The sequence below is a fragment of the Lissotriton vulgaris genome, chromosome 9 (genome assembly GCF_964263255.1).
Source record: "Lissotriton vulgaris chromosome 9, aLisVul1.2, whole genome shotgun sequence".
Classification (NCBI taxonomy): Eukaryota; Metazoa; Chordata; class Amphibia; order Caudata; family Salamandridae; genus Lissotriton; species Lissotriton vulgaris.
Window position 1 is genome coordinate 543,753,688 of NC_141697.1, and position 25,363 is coordinate 543,779,050.

The 25,363-nt window shown below is 45.2% G+C and overlaps 1 protein-coding gene across 3 annotated transcripts in view; it reads left to right on the plus strand.

Annotated features, from left to right (window-relative positions):
• The window catches only part of SPDYC (speedy/RINGO cell cycle regulator family member C), a 137,033-nt gene that overhangs the window by 104,297 nt on the left and 7,373 nt on the right, over positions 1 to 25,363 (plus strand). For all 3 annotated transcript variants that reach the window (XM_086936678.1, XM_086936679.1, XM_086936680.1), the window contains exons 5-6: positions 8,769 to 8,940; positions 23,853 to 24,147. In XM_086936678.1, coding sequence (XP_086792804.1) covers positions 8,769 to 8,940; positions 23,853 to 24,147 — 467 coding nt within the window. The remainder of the gene's footprint in view (positions 1 to 8,768; positions 8,941 to 23,852; positions 24,148 to 25,363) is intronic.

Here is a 25,363-nt window from a genome sequence, read left to right on the forward strand (position 1 = left end):
GGGTTTCGGTCAGGTTGACGCTGCGGCTTCTGGGGCTGATGGCCTCCTGCATCCTTCTGGTGCATCACGCACGGTGGCGGATGCGGGCTCTGCAGTGGGACCGGAAGTTTCAGTGGGCCCAGCACCGGGGCAACCTGTCCGACCATGTCCTGATCTCGGAGGGCACTGCGAGACAGCTGCAGTGGTGGCTCACGGACCGCGATTGGGTCAACGCAGATCCCTCTCCCTTCCCCAACCGGAGCACGTAGTTGTGACGGACGCGTCCCTCCAGGGCTGGGGAGGCCACTTGGGAGAGGCGGAGATCAGAGGACTCTGGTCTCCGGCGGAGTCCCGGCTCCATATCAACCTGTTGGAGCTGCAGGCGATTCGTCTGGCACTGAAGGCATTCCTCCCGTCTGTCCGAGGGAGTGCAGTGCAGGTGTTCACAGACAACACTACCGCCATGTGGTACTGCAACAAACAGGGCGGAGTGGGGTCATGGACCCTTTGCCAGGAGGCTCTGCGTCTCTGGCAATGGCTGGAACATCAGGGCGTGACTCTGGTGGTTCAACATCTGGCCGGTTCTCTGAACGCCAGGGCGGACGAACTCAGCCGTCGGTGCTCGATGGATCACGAATGGCGTCTGAACTCGGACGTGGCGCAAGGCCTCTTTCTGCGATGGGGAGAGCCTTGGTTAGATCTATTCGCCTCCGAAGAGAACGCGCAATGTCATCAGTTCTGCGCGTTGGAATTTCCAAGGCGGCGCTCGCTCGGAGACGCTGCAGTCTGTTGTACGCCTTTCCGCCTATACCTCTTCTGCCCAGAGTGCTGAAGAAGATCAAGCGCGACCGGACACAAGTCATCCTTGTGGCTCCGGACTGGGCTCGAAGGTACTGGTATCCCGAGCTACTCAGCATGTCAGTCGATCCCCCGATTCGTCTGCCTCTTCAGGAGGACCTTCTGTCGCAGCAACAGGGGACGGTCCTCCACCCGAACCTATCTAGTCTCCACCTCCATGCTTGGAGATTGAGCGGCAACAGTTGAGGCCATTTGACTTGTCTCCTGAAGTTTGCAACATCATTCTGGCAGCCAGGCGTCCCTCCACAAAGACGGTATACGCCTGCAGGTGGAACAGATTTGTGGCATGGTGCACAGCAAAGGCTGTGGATCCCCTCAATGCCCCTCTCTCTGAGGTTCTTCTCTTCCTTCTTTCTCTTGCCCAGCAGGGCTCTGCTCTGGGCACTATCAAGGGCTATCTTTCGGCTCTTTCAGCCTTTCTGAGGCTGCCTGACCAACCTTCTTTGTTCAAGTCCCCTATTGTTAACAGATTCCTGAAAGACATCACTCATACCTTTCCTCCTGTTCCTTTCGTGATGCCTCAGTGGGACTTGAACCTGGTTCTAACCTTTCTGATGTGCGCTCCCTTTGAGCCACTTCATAACTGTCCACTTCGCCTTCTTTCTTTGAAGACTGCCTTCCTGGTAGCCATCACCTCTGCCAGGAGAGTGAGTGAGCTCCAGGCCCTCTCTTGTAAGCCTCCTTTCCTGTCAGTCCATCCGGACAAGGTTGTTTTGAGGACTAGGCCCTCCTTCTTGCCAAAGGTGGTCACGGCCTTCCACATTGGGCAGTCCATCACATTGCCCACCTTCTTTCCGCCTCCGCACCCCTCGAGAGAGGAGGAGAGGCTACACCGTCTGGACCCAAAACGTCGCTCTCGTTCTATCTGGATCGCACACGCCAGTTCCGGGTGGATGATCAACTCTGTTGGGTACGCGGGCGCTAAGAAAGGGAAAGCGGTGCACAAGAGGACCATCTCTCGATGGATTATCATGTGCATTCAGGCGTGTTACTCCTTGGCTAAGAAGGAACCACCTGTTGGGCTGCGGGCTCATTCCACTCGAGCCACGGGCACTACAACTGCCTTGGGCCGAGGTGTGCCCTTGCAGGACATTTGCCTGGCAGCTACGTGGGCCTCGTTGCACACGTTTGCTAGGCACTACTGCCTGGACAGTCAAGTCCGGAGGGACGGCTACTTTGGCCGCTCCGTTCTCCAGGACTTTCTGGTGTAAATATTGGTTCGCAGACCCACCGTCACGGGGATGGTATTGCTGGGGTATCTATTCTAAGGTAAGGAATCTATCACTAACGTGTCTCTTTCAGATGCACAAGTTACTACTTGTGTAACGATATATCTGTAAGACATTAGTTAGTGATAGATTCCTTACCGACCCACCCATCCTCCCCGTTCTGCGAACCGATATCTAGGGTTAAGGTCACCCCCTTTCAGGGCCCTAGATTCTTGGCACCAGTGTCGGTTTTTGTCATGGCTCTGCGCTTCTGGCGCGGAAAAGCTGTGGCTAAGAACTGATTTCAGCACGCGAAGGCGGCGTCTAAGTACTCCGACGACGTCATCACGGCGCTCACGGTGCCTACGACGGACGCGGAGCCGCAGACGACGCCTGCCGACGCGCAAGGGTACTGCTATGCAAAACTTTCCGGATCCAGTCTGACGCCTGGGGATATTCTAAGGTAAGAAATCTATCACTAACTAATGTCTCTTACAGATATATCGTTACACAAGTAGTACCTTGTGCATCTGGGAGTGGACAATTGTCAACAGACTGTCCATTACGAGCATTAATGTCCTGGGAAAGCAAAGCACAATAGCATACACACAATGGTCATCTTGTCACAAATGGCAACTGGATCAGGAAACTCAACCGCATTTTTCTTCAGTAGGGCAAGCAATTTCTTCGGTAGTTGGAAACTCCTTCAGAGATCATGTGGGAATGCGTTTTTTATGGCATTGTCAGGCATCTTTGTCTATGCCTGTCCTACCATTCCTCTCCTCCTAAGAGTCCTCATGAAGATGAAGGCCATATTATGCAGGATGATCCTCCAAGCCCTGTCCTGGCCACGCCATCACTAGATTACGGAGCTCCTTCTCGTGGAGAACCTCACATCCCTTCAAAACCGAAATCCTCTCTTAATGTCATGGAGCAATGTGATGCATTCCGATCCCAAATCCTCATTTTTTTGGGCCTGGCTCCTGAGCATAATGAGTTTGCCCATCTGTACTTTTCTTCAGACTGCAGGGACTACTAGCCAGTGCAGAAAATACCAACAAAACCTTTTGCCTTGGGTAGATTTTTGCATTCAGTGCCAGCAAGCTAAAGTGCATCTGCTCTCTACTTTGCCTCAAGAGCGTATCCCTCATCTCCTGCACTTAACAAGATCAGGAAGGGCTCAGGCATCCATCAATGTCCTATCTCCCTCTTTAGATCTACCTTGCCATTCTTATGGTCCACTAGAATTGCTAAGCAATTTCTCAAAGAGCTGTTTATGGTTTTTTCACCAGTAAGATCTCCTCCACCTCTCTGGCAGCCCAATATTGTCCTCTCTCCGGTTCAGCTATGTGAATGGGTTCAAGCAGATGCTTCATAAGCGAAGTTTATTTCTTGGAAAGTTGCCCACATCATAACTTTAACCTCTGCCATGGGAGTTAATGACATTCAAGTCCTCCCCATTCAGGAACCTTTCCTGCAATTTCCGGACGATATTGTGGTTCTTCGCGCAAACCCTATTCTTATTCCTAAAGTCCCTTCAGACTCATTTACATGAGCCTCTCATCCTCGGAACTTTGTGTTCGAGGCATATGGGCTTCAGATGGTACATTATGATTAATCGCTATCTGGTGTTTGGCTCGGATGATTGCACTTGTTGTTCTCTTTGAGAAGTCTTTTGTAGTCACGAGGCCGGTGACTCCTCCCTTGGGTGATAGTGCGCATGGGCATCGGCTCCATCCTTAGATTGTTTTTTTCCGCCATCGGGTTCGGATGAGGATCGAATCGCTCCGTATCTACTTCGAGAGTTATATTTCGGTGCGTATTCCCTTTCGAATTTGCCGGTATTGTTTATCGAGCGCGAGTTCATTCCCATTTCGACGCGCTTCGACGTCAAAACCGAAGATTACTAACTCAACGTCTACGGGACTGGGAGGCCTATTTCTACGTAGTCCAGTCCGAGTCCATGGAAAGGACTCCATTCAAGAAATGTCCAATGTGTGGTGCTAAATTCCTACACGAGGTGTGCAACCTCTGCCACCTGACCACGAATCCAGGGATTGTGAAGCCTGTGCGGCTTTCTCCTCCAAGTCGACGATTAGACCGTCAAGCCCGAAGACACGAGATATCGAGGATGGAGTCCAAGGCAATCCCAGAACTGTTCCAGGTCGAACACTCCGAGAAAGAAGATGAAGACTGGTCAGGGTTGGAGGCGGACGAGTCTGATGTCGAAGAAGTCTACGTTCATCAAACCGTGAGTGACGACGTCCCTTTGCCAAAAAACCGACCCAGATTGGTGTCGACCCCCGCCTTCGAGTCCGGTCAGACAACCGAAAAAAGTTTCAGACGCCCCGCCTTCTCGCTCGGCAACGAAACCGAAACACTCGGTCCCTCACTATGTCAGATCCGAGAAACGGTAGACATCGACATTGACACGGAAGCTCCATACCAAAGAGCTCGAAGTTTCGACATTCCATGTCGAAACCGAAACATGCTTTGACGTCTTAGACTCCCTCGACACAGAAAAAATCGGACTCGAGCAAACTCTCGGTGCCGAAAACACAACACCGAGACGCAAAAGCAACTATCTGACCCAAAGGCTTCGGTACCGACACAGGAGCAGGAGATAGATCCAAAACAAAAGACTTTGTTCATTGATCCACAAACTGGCAAGGTGGTGGCAAAACCACCTAAAAGGAGGAAGACTCAACCATTGAAGGGGAAAGCTCCTCCTCCTAAGAAGAGAACAAAGGGGACAAATACAACTCCTCCCCTTTCTCCACAGCCTATGGACACACCCTCTTCTCCTCTTCCTCATACTCTGCCAGCTATCCCTCGACCTTTTACACCATGCCCATCTACACCTCAAACAGATGTAGAAGGTGACACAGGGGATGGGGACCGTCCTTGGGATGATAACAATACTATCCCAAAGATTATGATGCAGTGACATATGAGAATGACCCTGATCTGTATCCCTCAACCCCCCCCGCGACCCCCCCTACCCTGATGATAGTTCGGGTTTTTAGAAACACTACAAGCTGCACAAAAATGTGCTAACTACTATTTAATCTGATTAAAGCATGTGAATCTATGAAAGATTCCATTATTCGCGAAATACAGTTACAGGTAAGTGACTTATTTTCTTACGCCAGTATTTGAACTTTCATACTTACCTATAACTGTAGTTCTCCAGTATTGGTAGCTTTCATAGATTCACATGTGACCCATCCTCCTCCCCTGGAAAGCTCATCTTCTTTTTCTGGGTGTATCTCATACACTCATGCTTTGAAAATCTGAGGAATTGGAGCTTCTCACAGGAGTGTTCTTGAGGGAAAAGCTATCTGATTGGTTGAAACCTGTTTTTTATTTAAAGGACTATGCTATGTTATAAAAGAAAGGATAGGACCTTTGTAGTCTTATTGCATTGCTGTTTTAATTTATTTATTTATTTTTAACACTTGTAAAGCGCTACTTATACCCTTGGGCGTCAAGGCGCTGAAACCATTATTGAAGAAAGTAGGGAATGAGAATAAACAGATTTGACGGATGAGAAAGGGTTACTGAGAGAAAAGCCAGGTTTTCAGGAGTTTGCGGAAATGAAACAGAGTAGTGCTTTGTCTGATGTTAAGAGGCAAGGTGTTCCAGAGTCTGGGGGCCGCCACCAAAAAGCGACGGTCACCCCAGGACACTGTTTTGGTGCGAGGGACAACCAGTTGGTTAAGAGTGGCTGAACGTAAAGCTCTTGTAGGTTTGTAAAGTTGAAGTTTGTCTCTGAGAAAATATGGTCCTTGATTGTTGACTGATTTGAAGACTATACAGAGGGCTTTGAAGTGGATTCTTTTTTGTACAGTCAGCCAATGAAGATCTTTTATGTTTTTGGAAATGGGTTCGAACTTTGTTTTGCCGGTAATGAGACGGGCTGCTGCATTTTGTATGGTTTGAAGTTTTGTAGTCACTCGGGTTTGCGCATTGAGGAATAAACCATTACAATAATCCAGGGATGAGAGGACAAGAGCAGAAACCAGTGTCTTAATAGCAGATTCGGGAAGAAAAGGACGTATTTTGCAAATCATTTTTAGCTTTAAGTGCGCTGTGGATACTGTCTTGTTGGCGTGATCCATTAAGTTAAGTCCATCATCGAAGATAACCCCCAAATTCCTGACCTTCGAGGTCGGCATGGGAGGAGTACCGAAGGTCTCTGGCCACCAACAGGTGGACCAGGCTGGGGATAATGGACCGAAGAATGTACTGTGAGACTCCCATCTTGACGACAGGGAATGATTGAAGCATGTGAATCTATGAAAGATTCCAGTACTGAAGAACTCTGTTGCAGGTAAGTAACTTCATTTTCAATGTGGTAGAAGAGCCATGCTTCTTTTGGCGTCCAGGCTAATGGTAAGTGGTCTAAATATTCTCCTGTGCCATTAATTTGCTCTTGGCTTAGTTCATACATTGGAAGATCTTTAAATCTGACTTCTTTGTAATGTCCCTAAATGCTGGGTTATTTTCTAGCTGCAACTGTAGTTGTAGTTTTGAGAAACCCGTTTCTGAACTTTTAATCCATTATACTAATAACCTGGTACTGTCGTGGATGAACACTGGCCAGGGACAGCTCCTTCGTTATAGTAGAGGAGCGTCATCCCAAATCTGGAACCAGCAGACACATGTAAAATAGAATAATAAAGCTGCTTTATTTTATTTTGCTCTACGGCCGCTGCCAAATATTGTGGGCAGGCCATTGGGAGCCGAAGGGGTGGGCTCAGGGCACTGCCAGTGCGCACACAAGTTTGGTCCACTGTCCCAGGGTGGCCGAACCGTCATGCACACTTGTATATCTCCAGGCTATATCAGCTTGGCTCAGTAGCACAGGCCCCGCTGAAGCATTGAATCTGCCCATTCCGCCCAATCCCTACACTTTTTTCATGCTGGGTAATACCATCATGAGTAGAGTCTGAATTGTTGCACGGGGACTATATAGACAGAATATCCGTTCAACTTCTTGATCAATGAAATTCTATCCCTGCAATGCGAACCTGCATGAGTTTTAAAAAAGATGGTGAAGTTTATCTGTTAAAATGTCTCTGTAAATTGCTCATTTTGTTATTTGTTTGTGCAATTAATGACTGTATAAAAGTATCTACAAGTTGAAGTCTCCAATCTGTGTTCTGTCCCTTATCTGCAGTTTTAAATATTTTTTTCAGGTTATAATTAACTAATTAGTGAAAATCCCAATTTCCTATGCTTCAATATATTCCTTTTCCATCTCCGTATACTGTGGTTTGAGAGGAGTTGGATGACTTCCAGTGCAAGTACCTATTGACCATTCTGTTGCTGTTTTCAGGAATATTAGTTTAAATTCAGTGCTAGGTCAATCTATTTCAAACGGGGGCCATCTCAGTAGAACCCCTATTGAGGCAGGTAGTAGAACTTTACTAAACCAGTTACTCCTTTGTTTGGTTATGCCAAAAAGACTTTGCTGGGGACAAGCCCAAGCCTTATGCAGTCACTCTCCAAAGAATCACTTTGGCATCTTGGGCATGGTGTTTCACCTGTAGATGCCTTCTTTTCTTTACAAAACAAAAGAAATTGGTGGATTAGTGTGTCCACTTGACAGAAATGTATGTGGCAGACGTTGGATTCTGCAATCATTGAAAGTTGAGGCATTAGAATTTTTATATACTCAGATTACTATCACGTCTTAATGATCCATTTTTTAAGTAATTTGTGGGAAAAAAATTCTGTATACCAATTCATAACCCATCATACTTATCAATGTGTTGTCATTGTTTGGTCTGTTTGGTCTCTTAAAGCGGACCTACAATTCACAAACTCCACAAAATAGCCTAGGTTGATATTACGTAGATCAAACCCCAATAACCTTTGGAAGACACATGTTGCTAAATACTACCTTGGGATGCATATTCCTAACAGTTTAGCAGTGGGCAGTCTACTAGAAAAAATAGGAACAAGGTAAAGTGGGGAAATTGGAAAATTAAGGTAATAGTGTCTGCATATTACTGGAATGTTTTTATTAATCATTCAAGTACAAGGAGCTGCATTCCTGAGTTGTGAAGCACTGCAGTGACAAACTGTCTGACTTTTCAGTCCTGGAGGCAACTAAAATAGTATGGTTGGATGATGTTCTTTGCAGTTAGATCCTTATTCGTAGGGTATCTGCTACTCTTTGTCCAAGCTACTAGTTTCTTTGGTACTGTATACCAGCTTAACGTTGAAATTGATCTGGGTGTATTAAAGCCTTGACTAAATCTCAGCTGCATCTTGGTGGTTGGATACCTCTGGTACCTCAAAGGTGGAAAATGGTCTAAAACAAAGCCCATACAGTATACTAATTTTATGCACATCTTGACACTCCTTTTTCTCATGTTCTAGTACTCGTCTTTGTTCTATTCTGGACTTGTGGATCTATTCTACTGGTTTTGCTAGTGTGTTGGTATAATTCACAAGGTCTGAAAGTTTATGCTCCTTAGAATGTTCAAAACACATTTTACAACTCTAAACCATACCCTAAACTTCCAGTTCCCCCATGGCTGATTGTGACCTGGAGCATTACTGCTAAACTCTAGATCTTGTATAGTTTCAGCGGCTCAAGATTCAGTCAAACTCTTTGCATTCAGTGTTTTATTCCCTTTTGCATTTTGATTCCCTCTTAATATTCTTTCACTGCATAACTGACCTCTATCTTGTATCTCTTGTTTCTCCTAGGTACCTGGCTAATGACATGGAGGAGGATGAGGAAGAGTACAAGTATGAGATCTTTCCATGGGCACTTGGTGAGAACTGGCGGGAGCTCTTCCCTCAATTCCTGAGGTTGAGAGATAGTTTTTGGGCTAAACTGAACTATCGAGCTGTGGTCAGCAGGAGGTGCTGTGAAGAGGTAATCATCTGTTTGATGGTGGGTCTGATTCAGCCCGGTTCCCACAGTATCAGTATTTATTGCAATCCATATTTAGTCTGAACTCTTATCACTAAACTGCTCTTGCCTCTGAAAGCAAAGGAGATCTAAGCAAGAATGGTCTAACCGTTCTGTCCATATTAGTTGGTTAATGGGCTGCTTGCTGAATTTTGATTCGAGCTAACTTTTCCAACTGGCCTCTGCTCACACTTTTTGGCCTGCAGTTCCTACTGGGGCGTTCTGCATCTGTCTAGAAAATTAAAGTTTAACAGATGAATAAAGTATACATCAGAAAGCAAAATTGAAAGTTTTAAAATTATCTGAAATTAAATATGCATCTTTAGTTTGATTCATGTGCGCAGTAAAAGTGCAGCAAACTCTTATCTAGTGTGGGAAATTGACGGCTTCAGAAGAAGCACTGGTATGTTTCTTTAAAAAAAAGTAGGCATTGTGTGCAAAATTAACCTTCAAAACATTCTTTGATTCTAGCATATCACTCCATGGGTATAAAATATTAAAACCCCAACTTTCCCAATAAATTAGTTTTTTGTTTGTAAATTAAATATGCCAAATGTATTAGTTTGATGGATTCTTTTTTGTGAATTGTTTAAAGGTTCGTTGTTAAATTAGAGCCCTGGCACCTCGGCTTCCAGTAATGATTCAGTGGTAGGGGTGTCGGTGGGTGGGTCTACAGAATTCAAAAGGTTAACTGCTTCTGTAGGGGACCTTTGAGTTCCGAGCTAGTTTGTGTTGATTTGCTGGCTCCTTGCACTATATGGGAGGGCAGCAAGGAGTTCATGATCTGGCAGATTAGTGTTGGGATTGTCTCTCTTAAACAGTGGTTGAATTTCTTGTAGAAGCAGTCCTACTTATTGTAGCAAGCAGTTTTATAGTTTTTGTTTGTGTTTCAGTTCTGGTTCAGTTTGGCCATATTTATAAAAGAAACCAAAAAAACCCCAGATGGACCTCCATCTAAACAGATTCCGGAAATGTACTTATGACTCCTGTTTACAGTAATGGCTTGAGAAACACTTTTACCAAAAAGTACTATGCAGATTAAGAGTATTTTACACAATTTACAACAGACCCAGATCTATTTAGCCGAACTTCAGACTCTAACTTATAGACTAACACACAACTCAGTACTAGGTTTCGAAATGTTACCTGATTGCATGGGACTAGTGGGTTATTTCATGATGCTGCAGAGCTGTGACTTATGCTATTTAGAATTTGTTGGCTCTTAATGTGGCCAAGTTCCAGTTCAGCTATTTACTGCATAGTGCTCTTTTATTACTTTATAATCTTTATTTTTTATGGTGGCGGGGCAGAGCTTGCCTAGCTCCAAGATGGCCACAGACTAGCTGAGCTCCATGAGCCATATCATTATTCTGACGTAATCTTACAGCCCCACAGCGTCCCAGCACTCTGAAAGCTACTGGGATACTTACTCCCTGTACTTGGAAAACGCAAACTCTGGATTCGCGGGCCCCAGGCTAACCCTGCAAGCAGCGAACCGCACCCAGACTCGTCTGGTCTACTGTTAATACCAGGGCGACATCCTGGGCCGTGCTCCTGCCAGTTCCTTGCAGTTTTCGCACCACGCGGCTAATCTCAGAACCCCACCCCCTCCCGGGGATGCTCACGCCCACTTAGCGGACACTGCGCAGAGCCTGGTGGGACCATTTATACAGCTAGTGAAGACCTGCTTCACTGATTGCCTCTGCAGATCTGCGGCCTCCTATGCACAGACAAGGCCTCAAGTTCCAAGGAAGTAAAGGCTCCCCTCAGGTAAAAGGCCAGCGGATCTACTGGAGAATCACCCGGTACCTCTTGCTCTTCCCAACACCACCCAGGGGGGCACTAGATGCCCAGCTACAAGGTGAGCTGTCTTCCCGGTCTCCGGGCCTCCTTCGTGGGTGCTGTGTGTCGGCAGGGGACAGGTCGGACAGTACCTGGCCTGCTGTCTCCCCGGAGGCAACATCCGCGGCTGTGACACTGCCGGCGTACTGTGCCAGTCGCGTTGCTCAGCCCCAAGAAGGTCTCCCCTCCCTGTCGGCTCACATAGCAGATGCCATATTGAGCCTGGTGGGGCTGGTGAGAAGGGCCTGCTCTGCTGATGACAGCATCTCTGTGACTTGGCCTGTCCAAGCAAGGCATCAATCCAGGGGATAAAAGAAAAAAGCTGTAGATATTCTTCACTCACCAAGAGCACACCATACATCAAGTTTGAGGGTGGGCTGGGTACTTCCGGCCTCTCACTTGCTGCCCAGTCACAATTTCGACTGAGGCACAACAGTAAGGGACTCTGAACAAACACCTGTCTACATCACCACCCCCTTTTCTGAATCGATTTTGGCCACTATAGGTGTGGCAGGGTATACTCAGAAGAGTCCCTTTCTCACTGCTCCATCAGGATTCAAGCAAGCCGGGCCGAAGACAGCTGAAATGCCAGAAACCGGTCCCCGGTAGCTTGTTTCCTTTCTGGTGAAGAATTGGCTTGGTAGTTTAGTCTGCCCTGTTCCCATGATGCACTGGGCCAGGGACAGACTGATTTGCATATAGCCAGGTTCTGAGCTGGGATGGGGCAGTGAGATAAATAACGGTGATGGATCAAGCCCTGATCTTTGGACTGGGTAAGAGTGGTCTGCTCAATTCAGACACTCTGTTCATCACCACCCCCTTTTCTGAATCTACTTCCTACCAGTGACATTGTGCCTTCTTTCTTCTCGATCCATCTGACCGCTCGGAAGCATGCTACATGGCATAGTCTTATATTATGCCACGTTAATACCAAGTAGGAACCCTGCTTCAAACCGCAAACACAGCAGTGTCACCTGAGAACGTGTAGGCTATTTCAGAATCCCCAACATTGTGCTCTTCGCACTGCTGTGCATCACTATAAACCATGGGCAACGCTGATAAATCAAAGTCCAAGCTATTTTTTGAGCCCCACAAGACAGACATAGACTCTGATGCTGCCAAGTCTGGCTCTGAGTCTTAACTACCTCCCTGTGGATCAAGGTTTAACACAAATGCTGATAGTAATGCAACATAGCCTAAACAAAATTGATTGTAATATAGATGCCCTAACTTACAGAATGAACTGCATGACAAAGAATCTTGACAAGCATACTGAGAGACTGGATGCCATTGAAAAGAGTCTCTGATGCAGAAGACACTGTGATCGTGAATGCAACGGCCCACACTAAGCTAGACAAAACTCCCAGCGCCCTTCTAGTCCAGGTCGAAGACTTAAAAGCTCTTTGAAGGCGGAACAGTATTCGCATAATTGGTGTAGCGGAATGAACTAATATTGATGTGGAATGCTTTGTGGAGCAACTACTAGTGATAGCCCTTAGGAGAGATCTTCTTGGAAGTCTTCGTGGTCTAAAAAGTACACCGTGCTCTTATGCCAAGACCCATCCCTGTCTCTAGTCTGTGCCCTATTATTGGCAATCTAATGAACTACAGAGACTGAGAAGCTGCTCTACAAAAAGCTAGAGAGCTGAAGGTGCTACGTTACGAGGGCATGGACTTGTTGCTCTACCTAGACATCAGGCAACAAGTACAAGAAGCCAGTCTACTATTTATCCAAGTAAAATAGAAGCCACAAGAACTGAACTTTGAATATAGCGTGCTTTATCCAGCCAAGCTCTGTTTTTTTTCTCTCCGAAGGAAACCGCTCTTTTTTACTGATCGAAGGCAGGTACTCCAGTTCATCAAGTCATAACAGTCCAGTCCCGGCGGAAGCTCTCCTGGGATTTGTCTTCAAGACATTGATATGCTGCATTGAGATGATTGTTTACTTGTTAAAGTGCTGGTTTTTGCTCAGGTGCCTTATGTAACTGGGTCTGGATCCCTGCAGTTCCCCACTGTTCGTGTTTGGTCTCGACAAGGTTAAGCCCGTTCTTGCTACATATAACAATGTTTTGAAAATAAACTTTGGCTTAATTCAAGGGGGGAATCTGGCAACCATTTCAATGGTTACAGGTACTTTTCAAACAAGTGGGTTTTCAGTGTTTTCTTAAGAGTTTCTTTTTTTTCTACGTCGGGGAGTATGTCCTTTTTCTGTTTAGAGACGAGATTTTCTGAAAGTGTTGTAACTCTCAACCGGCTTAACTTGGATCTCAATTCTGGTAATATGCGCCCCCATGTGTGTCCCACAAGACTTTGTTAATCCTTTAGCAGACGTTCCAGCTGACAGTGGTCGGAACATCCCTCGCAGGGTGTCCAACTTGAGACCAAGAAGGGCTTCTACATTCTCACACTTCAGGTAATGGGGTTCGACTAAATCCTAGAGGGATTCTTCGCTTCACACCTACTCATGCTAGGTACACGTAGGTACAGCTAGATAGGCATTGTAGGAGTATGCACACATTTATCATGCATTTGTTCATGCTTATTGCAAGATGGTAGAACTGTAGTATCATTTTATATTCACTGTACTGTTAAATCATATATCTCTGCTACTGTCTAATGGTTGTTGCAGCTCATAAATTTTACATGAGAATACATGTTCAATAAAACCTTATTGAAATGCCCAGACTGTTTATTCTGTGTACCTCTGAGGTAAACTAACTGAGAGTGAGTGAAAGGTAGTACATTGTTTCCACGATCTTGAGGGATCAGGGTTGTCATGTTCTAAAGGTTTCCAGAAACTAATCTCTCCCCGATAAGGAGACACTAGTGGCACTGTGAGCTAGCTAAATGCAAATAGGCTAACATTTCTCTTGAGGGTGTACAGAACCAGTCTGCCACATACCCACAGTTTATTCAAACGTGCAGGTCCTGCATGGGTACTATAGGAACTACACGACAGACAGGCCTATCTGCATATCCATAGCATCACTAATCTATACGTACATCACAAGGCTGCTTTCTATTATAAAAGATGAGCATCCCTATAGATTAGTTAAGGAGGTACTTCCACTTAAACGGAGGGCCCTTGCATGCTGAGAAATCACCAAGCGGCAACCTGATCTCACGTGAGGGGTGTCCAGTTTGTGACCAAGACTGGCTCCTTCACTCTATCACTTTATACTATCGGTAATGGGGTTGGATGGTGTCTTGGCGGGCGTTTTTTGCTCTACACCTACACACACTTTAGGTAAACTTAAGCTTTTGCCTTTTAAGAGTAAGCTAGATTACTGCCTTGTTAATATGCCCGCGTATATACAGTTGTTCAGAACCTTAGTAGAACTAAATCTACTCTTTACGCTGTTGGTGCTTGTAATCATGTTTATCTGCTTCTGTTTACTAATTATTGCAACACACTTATTTTATGCAAGAATAACGTTAGTTCATTAAATATTATTGAAAACTTCCTACTGTGTATTCTCTGTATATTTCTCTGAGAATCTGTGAGCACGAATGACTAGGCGAAAGGCTCTGTACTGTTTCCAAAAATTCCTGAGGGGGCAAGTCTTGTCATGGTCCGAGATTGCTCGAAACTATTCGCTTCCTGGTAGGTTGGGGTTACAGTGGCGTTGTGAGCTAGCTTATCTTTAGGCCAACATATCCTGCGGGGGGTGTCTAGAATCAGTCTTTAAACCAAGCCCTTAGTTTGTTGTGCAGACAATGCACTGGTCCTACAGATTGGTAGGAAACAACACTAGCAAGAAAAGAACCATGCAGAAACTTCAACATGAGCAAATTCGATACTAGATGGTCTTTCTTGTTTGCTTTCATATGCACACTGGAGGGCAATATTCACCACAAACTGTGGCGGAAGGAAGAGCTAGTCCTGAACTGCTCTCTGTAGCCACCAAAAACAATCTCCAAAACATGTCTCACCCAATTTGTGGATGGGCAAAGGGAACTTGAAATAACAGATGATGCAGGAGGGGGATTAATGACCGGGAAATACCCCCAAAAACAAGGGTGCTGTTATGTTGAGGAACTGCTGCTACACACTCTGTGGGTTGAGCCTGATCTGTAAGCAACATTTTTGCAAAATATGATAAACAATAAAAGGGAGAGAACGGCTGCCCTAAGTGTTGTGTGATGTGGAATTCCTTTTAATCTCAAACAGGGTAATTTTACTGGGCATCACTTTTGTTGGTTGGGCAGGGATGGGAGTGCAGAATTATTGGCAAACAAAACTGACCAGGAGCCCTCACTTGTTTTGCTACAGAGATGAGGCTCCACACCTACACCCAGTTATCACTTTAGCAGAGGCTTTATCAAACCTGAAGAGTGTTACGCAGGGCACAAGTCCTAAATCAAGAAGTGGGGGGACTCTGAGTTAGGTAGTATCACAGGAAGTGACAGCACGGGGCGCAACATCACAGGCCTGCAGTCTCAGCGGAGAGGCCAATGATTGCAGGGGCAGAGCGCCTGCAAAACATGCTTTGACTGGCTCTCCCACTACCTAAATCTCTTGCTTGGTCCAGCTCGGTGATGCCCTCTGTCAGATACAAAGTGGAACTCCACCTTTTCTTCCAAAAGGTTAATCAGTCTTCCCCCTTACACTCCAACTTGCATAATATTTTCTGCTTCGAGTCACTCAACCCCTCTACTACGGTTGCTCTTAGTCTCTGTAAGCTTCTTTTCCTCGATCCTCTTCACCCCACTCACCAAGAATCAACCCAAAACCAATCCTGAGGCGCATTGGTAGAGCAGAAGTACTGTGCTGGGAGGGAGTTGATGGGGAAATCGAGAGAGGCAAAGGTGAGGGAGGTGTGGCTGGTGACAGAAAAGCAGGGATATGAAGAGACATCTAGACTGGAGTTGAGATGGACCGTAACCAGCAGTCCGAGAAATATCCAGATGCAGCCGGAATCACCTGGAAACGCATATCTGATAGACTAGCTGCAGATTCCTTAACGTAGAATTATCCCCAGGTGTGAGACTGGATCTGGAAATGTTTTCCCTGCGTGCCGGGGATGGCATCACGTGACTCCGCCCAGGCGTCCGCGTACGTGACATCAGCAAGGGCACATAAGTCCCACCCCGGCACGCTTATGTCAGTTTATTCCTTTTCCCCGTGTAACGCAGATCCGGTTCGTGCTCCGGGCTGCGTTTTGGCTTTTTCCTTTCGCTATTATGCGTGTTGTGGGAACAGTGTGCAGATGCCTTTGGGCTTTAAAACATGCTCGTCTTGTGGACGTCTGATGTTGGTGACGGACCCTCACCTCATTTGTATGTGGTGTTGGAGGATCACGGCTCCACTGATTGCGAGGCGTGCCAACAGTTGAAGCCGAAGTCTCGGCGGGAGCGCCGGATGAAACTTCTCTCGGTTCGCATGTCCAGTCAGGCTTTGTCTCCTCTATCTGCTTCTGCTGAAGGTTTTTGACATATCCGTTGTCGCTATCAAACACTGGGAGGGGACCTGCCCGCAGTAATTTTAGTAAATGGCCTCGGAGAGGTCCTTTGTATTATAAAAATTGCCCTGAACCCAAGCAAATCATATAACAACTTGGATATTATCAAAATTTATTTTTTTATTTTTTTATTTTTATGAATTCATTTTCATTATGTATGGATATAAATAGTTTAGCATCATGATAAATAAATAAGCACCTTAGCAACAATTAAATAGTGGTTCTGACTCCATACTTGCATACCATTGACACTCATACAAAAAACATTCACACCTCATACATCATAAAACACTAGGCAGAGATGATTTTAGCCTAGTGTTGTATGATGTATGAGGTGTGAATGTTTTTTGTATGAGTGTCAATGGTATGCAAGTATGGAGTCAGAACCACTATTTAATTGTTGCTAAGGTGCTTATTTATTTATCATGATGCTAAACTATTTATATCCATACATAATGAAAATGAATTCATAAAAATAAAAAAATAAAAAAATAAATTTTGATAATATCCAAGTTGTTATATGATTTGCTTGGGTTCAGGGCAATTTTTATAATACAAAGGACCTCTCCGAGGCCATTTACTAAAATTACTGCGGGCAGGTCCCCTCCCAGTGTTTGATTGTTGCTTTCCCCATCGACCTGCCTAAATTGATGTGGGGTCCCCCTCCGATTTGAAATATCCGTTGTCGCTGTCATTCTCATCCTTCTTTTAAGCCACCAGAGCATCGCTTCCCGGTCGGTAACTGTTGCAGTTTGTCCCCGAAGGCTGGTTTCCGGCCTGTTGAGGGCATGGGCTCTCTGCAGGTGATGCGGCCCTGCGGATCATCCCCCTGTCCACCATTTCCCGGTGAGGGGGCGTCAAGAGCCCAGATGGAGACATATGTGGCAGCTCTGCAGGCCTTGCTGGCTTCTCCTCCTCCTCCCCCTAACCCCTCCTGGGATGTTGGCGGATCCCTTGTGCAGTGCGGGGCCCTCCCCGGCATTACCAGGGGCTCCAGCCTCGACTGGTTCGGAGGATGTGGTGCCGGCTGGGGATTCCTTGTTGTTCCCCGGGTCCCTCTGGTCCCGTCACATAGGCGGCTGCCTCGTCGGAGGTAGAGTCTGCGCCGTCCTTTAGCTGCTCTGGCCCATCCCCGGTCTCCTGCGCCATGTGGTGTGGAGGAGGCCTGTCCGGCAGCGTCTTTGACCCTGGGCAGCAATGACGTCCTGCCTCAGATTGCGGACTCTAGGGCAACGGACAGGTGTCGGATCGTGGACTCTTCCTTGGGCGCCCCGTTTTCCCCGAGAGGTTGGGTGCCTCCTGGTGTCCTCCTTGCCAGAGACGGGCTGCAGCGTCATGGCTTTTTCCTAGACGTCATCAAAGGGCAGCTTCTCGCCGGCACTGCGGCAGTGGTTTTCGCCAGAGGAGACACAGGTTCCCCACTCCTCTGTCCCTCCTTCTCCTTTCCGGACCTGGCCCTTGCCCACTCTGATCCACCTTAGTTTGCATCCATCACCTAAGGACGAGCTCCTTCCCTTGGACATCTGAGGTGCTGGGCCTGGCCATGGCTTACTCTCTGTAACCATGTTTGGCTTCTGGATGGAGTATTCCCTGAGAATATTCGGGAGCGACTCATTGACCTGTTTGATGGCAGCCTGTTTCATGCCCCGTCTGACTCTGCCATCTAGAGGCTCTTAGCAGGGCTCTGTCCTCCTCCGCCTTATTCTCCTCCGTCCCCTCCTCAGTGACTCCTGAGTCTGGTTGATTTTGGGCCTTAGGCCGGTTGTTCTGGCTGTGGAGTTTTTTCTGGTCATTTGCTTCCTTCCTTGGGCTTTTGGCATTGTTGGCTGCCGGAAGACCCTTTTGTTGAAGTGTGTGTCTGTGTTGGAATTGCTGCGCAGACTTGGCCCTGAGATTAGGCCTTCTGCTTGCTTGGGCTGCTTGTCGAGCCTTTCGAGGCGTTTTTGTTTTTCCCTCTGCTGCGGACATTCTACCAAAGAGGGTTCCCATATTTGGGACTTATCGTACCCTAGGTGGAGTAGTGGTAGCTGTTGTATGGCTTGTACTCGGCTGGTGGGTTCTGGTTGCCTTCTGGTGCCTGTTCTCCATGGCATTTGTGTAGGTTGCTTTTGCTCCTTGAGGTTGTGTGCGCAGCCTCCCGTAGTGGTGTTCCTGGGCATCTCCTCCTCTCCCTGCTCCTGCACTGAGGTCTGGGATGATCCTATGTTCTTCCTTGCCAGGCGCTGCCTACTCTGCCTTCCTGGGGCCTCTGGCTGTTCTTCTTTCTTCTGGCGGCTTTTGCCTGCCAGCGTTGTTCTGGCTGGCAGGTTGTTCTCAATGCAGATAGAAAAGAAGAACACCCTGCCTTGGGATATACAGGCCCTAACAATAGGGTCCAACAAATATGTGTAAAGGGGTGATTAGCCTAGGGGTTGACACAACACATAACAATCACATGGTCAAATCAAGAATGAACAATACAATTCATATTTGGAAATATATGTTTTTTTTATTTTTAAGGATAACAATGATATAAATATAGGGTTTTTAGGTATCACATGTATAAATAGATCATCAATAAAATAGACATGGATAAGCAAACAACATAGTAAGGAAGATTCTATCCTGCCCAGTAACGGCCACACTACATACACTCTAACTCACTCACTTCAATCTATACCCACTCTTTCCTATTTGATCTCATTCACCATTCATGCTACATTCATTCATCTAATCCTGGCGCATACAACACAAGGGTGGTTTCACGTGTTGTATAGATCGGTGTGTTTAGTCCAGGGAGATGGTTTTGACTACAGGTCCTGATGTAAAAAGGACAATAGCCATTTTCCAGGGGACATAAGCCGACGCGCGTTTCGGTGGAAGGCCAATGGGGCCACACCTTCGTCAGGGCAAAGGGCGGTATACTGGGAGGGGGCACAGGAGAGAGAACAATCTGAAAGATAGAGAACGAAAACAAATTTAATTTCACTTATACCTAAATATACAAATTTTTCAGAGAGTACAGTTTAATATGCGGTAAAACATGCAGTAAAACATCTTAGACATATAAGATCACTTAGATTCAAGAAACTTGATTTTAGTCAACTGATAGACTTTGGAGCAAAGCTCCTACATTTGGCCGGTGGTTGCTGTGCAATGTCAAACCCTCTAGAAACACTCCCTAGGAAAGATTCCCTATCACGTGGAATCTATAAAGGCATCATGATGGCCTTAACCAAATGGACCGTAGAGCACAATTTACCACAACACTCACTCTTCATTTTCAGACAGATATTAAAAAACCTTTTTTTTGGGTATCAACCACATTCACATAGTTCATGGTACATACCAGAACTATTTTCTTTTTTTGTACACACATGATCCTATAAATGAGGACAGAAGCCTGGTCCTCGAGGGGCAGATAGACAAGCTAGTCCTGGTTCAGTCAATGACGATCTTAATTAGAGGCTAAACCAAAATTTACTATCTCTTTTTTTTTCTCAATATTTTTACCTGTAGGTGTGTCTTATTCAGCTATTCAAGAGATGTCAGAGCGCAGTTGGAGCTAGTTTTTAGTGGACAAAACTTCAGGTCGGTTCAGGTCCTGTAAGGGGGATAAATTAATGTCATCCTAGTTCAGACAGCTCGGATATTTCTATTTAGGCCATAAATTCAATCGGTGACCCATATCCCTACAGAACTTGAGTGCTACAGTTGTATAAAAAAACCTTTTAAACCTCCCTCTTGTTTTTTCTTTTAAAAAATGAAGACAGGGCGCCTACATATGATCCAATAAGCGGGAGTTAGTCTTTAACAAGCTGGGGATAATATAGCGCTTTCATGTTTCAGGATACCTACTGTTATCACCAGCACTTCAGCGTAATGTTTTTCTCTTTCAGGGCTCAACCTGGAGTGGGTATGCCGCCTTTTCCCTCGCTTACTTGGGCTTTCTAGGCTTCTTCTTCTTCCTCCCTTCCTGTCTTGGCTCTGGGTGGAAACTGTGTTGCCTTGTGGGGCAGTGGGGTGCTTCGGCCTCCCCGCTTTGCCCTTGGCTCCTCTTCAGCCTTCTTCTCCCTCCTACATCCTTTGCGGTCGGTGGCGGGGGGGGGGGGGGGGCGGGGGTCTGCTGGTTCCCCTTGCCTGGCAGGGACCAGGTTCTACCTAGTTCACAGATCTGTTTCTCTGTGGGCCCTCTGTTCTGTATTGGCTGATGGGGTCCATTTGCAGACCCTCCTTCCCAGGGGGTATTGCTAGGGTATCTATTCTACGTGAAGGAATCTGCGGATAGTAGTCTCTATCAGATGTACAAATTACTTGTATCTGGTAAAGACTATTCTAGCCGCAGATTCCTTCACGGCACGCCCTTCCTCCCCTATTCTGCGAGGACCCTTAGGTTGGTCTTTGGTACTCTCCTCCCGGTGGGGGCTGTATCTCCTGTGAGTGCCTTCTTGTTCTTGACAGGTGGCTGTCTGGGAGCGGTTCATTCCTCCTTTGGTTCTTCGGAGGATGGGGTCCCGGTGCCCTGCAGATCTGGCTACTCCAAGTTTTGTGGGGATTGCTTTTTATCCCTGTCCTCCCTCCCCTCCTTCCATTGTTATCCTCTGATTGGGATCTATGATGTTACAACGCGTTATTTTACAACGCATGCTGTAACATCGCAACTTTTACAAAGCAGGTTCCATTACAACGGATGTCATTACAACGCAGGATATTACATAGCAGATGGTATTACAACGCATACCATTACATCGTAAGTATAGGTAAGTATAATTTTTTTTAAAAAATGAAATTAAGTTAATTTTATTAATTTTATTTTTCTAATATAATTAAAATAATTGTAAAAATGTAATTAATATAATTTATTTAAATAAGTTTAATTTAATTTTAAATAGGAATTAATGTAATTTAATTAAATTAATATAATTTTATTAATTTAATTTAATAAATTTAATAGTAATTATTTTATTTAATTAATTTAATTAATATAATTGTATTAATCTTAAAATTGTAATTAATTTCATTTAATAAATTTAATTATTTTAATTTAATTAAAGTCGTACTTTAAAAAAAATAAACCCTAAAAATACCCCTGAACCCCAAAACCCAAACCCAGCCCTAAAACCTAAAAATACCCCTGTACCCCAAAACCTAAACCCAGCCCTGAAACCTAAAAACACCCCTGTACCCCAAAACCCAAACCCTGCCCTAAAACCTAAAAACACCCCTGTACCCCAAAACCCAACCCCTGCCCTGAAACCTAAAAACACCCCTGTACCCCAAAACCCAACCCCTGCCCTAAAACCTAAAAATACCCCTGTACCCCAAAACCCAAACCCAGCCCTAAAACCTAAAAATACCCAAACACCCCAAAACATATACCTCAGTACCCAAAACATATACTCCTATACTCATACTTATTTTAAAGATTACTTAAATTAATATATTTAATTTATAATATTAAAAAACATAAATAAATATATTTATTTATAATTAATATTAATTAAATTAATTAAATAAAATTAAATAAAATAAAAAAAAATTAAATACTTACCAATACTTACGATTTAATGGTATGCGTTGTAATCGCATCTGCTATGTAATATCCTGCGTTGTAATAGCATCCGTTGTAATGGAACCAGCGTTGTAAAAGCTGCGTTGTAACAGCATTACGACGTAAAAGTTGCTTTGTAACAGTAACGCACCTCTGATTGTCATCTGGCCATGTCTTGCCCTTGTCCCTTGTTGGTGGGTGCCCTTTATTTTGGGGTGTCTTGGAGGTTTGTTGTCCCTCTCCGTGTTGGGACTGGTTTTATGTGACCTTGCTGATGTCACGTGTGCGGACGACGCCTGGGCGGAGTCGTGTGATGGTGTCCCGCCCCCAAGGCGCAGGGATGCTGTGGCAAAAAAGTTTCCGGATCCAGTCTCACGCCTGGGAGTAATTCTACCTAAAGGAATCTGCGGCTAGAATCTGCTCTACCAGATAAATACTTACCAAAGGTAAGTAACTCGTATGACATGTCACACCCAGGATTCTTCAGGACTGCATTCCACGTTGTGCTTTTGGAAGATCGAAGTCAAGTAATAGAAACAATTTAAAAGTCGTGGCTGGATCAGATCTCTTTTGTAAATGGCTCAAGGGAAAACGGCCACTCACGTCCCCAAATTTCTGTGTAAACAGAGTATACAATGAAAATATATTGTTCCCGAGCACAGTATAACAGTTGCTAGCAAATCCTAAGAGAAAAGAAGAAACCAGTCCAATTCTTTCTTATTCAAAGTTCAATAACTCAGTTCCTTTTTATTTTTTATTTTCTCTTCACACATCATAAATTCAATCTTCATAATTCGTTGAAATCCTACAGAGTAGCCAACAGAGCAAAACTAATGCCAACACGTGTTTCGTCAAGGGAAAATGATCACCCACTGACTTCTTCAGGGCTACAATTTTTTTTTTTTATAAAAACAAACAATATAAACAAATTCTTCATTTTTCTTAACATGAACAGTACTATACCATCACCAATAAAAGCACAGCCATCACCACCATAGAGAGTAAAGGAGTGCGAAGAAGTGAGAGAAGGTCACACAAACACCAACCAATTATTAAGTGAATATGTAAAGTTAAGAAAAGACCTACAGTGTCCACCACTACACCTGTAACCACATAATGGAGCATAGGCGGAGAGTAAAAACCAACAATCACATAAAAAGTCAAGTAATAGTTTTTGAATTGTGCCATCTTCCAAGCAGTCGTAGATGTGTTTGGTGGCAGGCAGTTTGAGTGTTTTGGTTGCGTTGTGATACAAGTTTATTAGAAGTAGTGGAACGTTTTTTATGTTTGAGATCCTGAATATTAGACCTGCTTGCCAGGCTGGGAAGTTTTGGTGGAGGGGTACGGCCTTAATCTTGCTCGAGTGTTTGTTAGAAATTGAAAGGCCCCCCCCTCATGGGCACCCAAAGAGGTTGGTCCGTTTTGTTGGTTTAAAGAGCTCGTAGTAACTGTATAGAACCGTTGGAGTTTGAGCCCAGGTCTCCTGGAGGTAGATGTTGCTTTTAGTCAGGTAGGTCACCACTTTTGCATGGGAGTATTGACCTCCGCACTGCCACGTTCCAGAAAGTGATTGTGAGTTTGGGACTCCCTCGTTAAGACTCTTGACTGTCAATGCAGTCTTCATGTGATTAAAGTGAAGTCTGTTTTGAACTGTTTTCAAATCTGCAAATTGAGTTTGTAAATAAATGAACATGCATATACACTCCTATCCGGCAATCTCATGGCAAATTATTTGTATATTATTCTCCATTATTCTTTCCACATGTACACACTACCATAAGGGAGTCATTGGCCTAGAGAAGATGAAGCAAAGTTCTTGGTTTCACTCTAGGGCAATTGCCGGTAATGAAGTGTTTCTGACTAGCTTGGTCCTTATGACCTATTCACTGCACTTTAAACCGCTCCTTCACGGAGGGAGTAGTTCCCTTGCCAGTTGTAACCGAAAGTTCTAAAACTCAACTATATTGAGTAACTTGCAAATATTTGTCATACTGAAGCACAAACTAGTTTCTAAAACTTTCCCATTGGTGTTTATTAATTAGGTCATATCCATGGACCCAACTCACTGGGCCTGGCTGCGCGAGCGTCCTCCACACCACAGCGGAGCAATCCGCAGCTACCTAAAGAACGACGAGGATTCGTTCCCCCGAGGACCTGGCTTTACCCCAGTTAGCTGCCAGCTCTGCAGGCGGGCCGGGAGCTGCAGTGCCGAGGATACTGTAAATACTACCTCCCCAGAGAGTGATCCTTTCCAGTTTTCAGACAAATGGCCCCAAGACCTTCTCATTCTACCGCCAGACATTGTTTTGGATCCAGGAGCAACCTACAATATACACAGTGAGTACTGCCTATTTTGCATATCTATACCGTACCTTGATTTTCAATGTATTGCTTTCTTTTGCATGGTTTGATAGAATTAAATCCACCAGAATGACTTTTGACTTCAAAGTTGGGATTTTAAAGTGTTTAAACCAAGCTTTGCTGTGTACTTGTTGTAACTGCTGCTACTCATTCCCAGTTGATTAGATGCTCCAGAGTTGGAACCAGAGCAGGAAATGGAGAAAAAAACGTGTTTACTAGGTCCTGTGTAGAGCTCCAGCCCCTTTAGCCATATGGTGCCCAACCTTCACCACACACCCAAGCGTTACACATTTTTCCTACCACATGCCTTTTCTCTGCTTCAGGGAAGATAGAATACACAGACACCTTGTCCCTTCCAGTTAAAGTGGTTCCTTTGCATTTGTTTCTGGGCCCTCTTTCTGGAATGGGCAGCATTCTTTATTCACATTCTTATTGGATTTGTCTTCCCTGTTAGGGAGTAACCCAAGATTTGTACTAAGTCATTGACTTTGTAAGTCTGTGACCATAAAATTGGATAGAGGCTGCAGCTCTTTTTTTTTTTTTTTTACCTAATTTATTGATTTTATATAGTTACACCTAGTTTCATCTGCAGTTGGTACATAACTCTAATAACATGGGTACCGTGGACTTGAGTACGATCTTATTAATCTTTCACATTCAAGTAATAGTCCATCTGGGTTGTTTGACTTTTTTAGGATCGACCAGCGGCATCAGCTGTTTAATTTTATATTGTCCGACAAAATCGGCTAAAACAGAACATTTCTAAACTACCGCCCTCCCCGTCCCTCTGATCTGGCTCACCCCCAGCTGAGATTGTTCAGACCTGGGATTCTGCCTTATTCTCCTATGGGCGTCATGTGGTGGTCGCTGTCCAAGTGATGCTGCTCAGATGACAGGCCCAGCGTCAGACAGGAATAGGTGAGGAAGGATATCCTTCTCATGCTGGGGACTGAGTGGGAGGGGGGACATACTACACTATGTGCGGTGTGGCGTAAGGGGATCTGTGGCTTTAAAGGTCTCCAACATCCGGTCCCATTCCATGGAAATAGGTGTTTTTCACAACCCCCAGTATTCCTCCCGTCTAATAAGAGGCTGCAGCTCTTTGCAGAACTGAATTACTGCTTGTTAATGAGTTTCCCAACCCGTTTATTAAATACCATTTGCTGTCGGTTGAGTAGGTGATGCCTTCAAT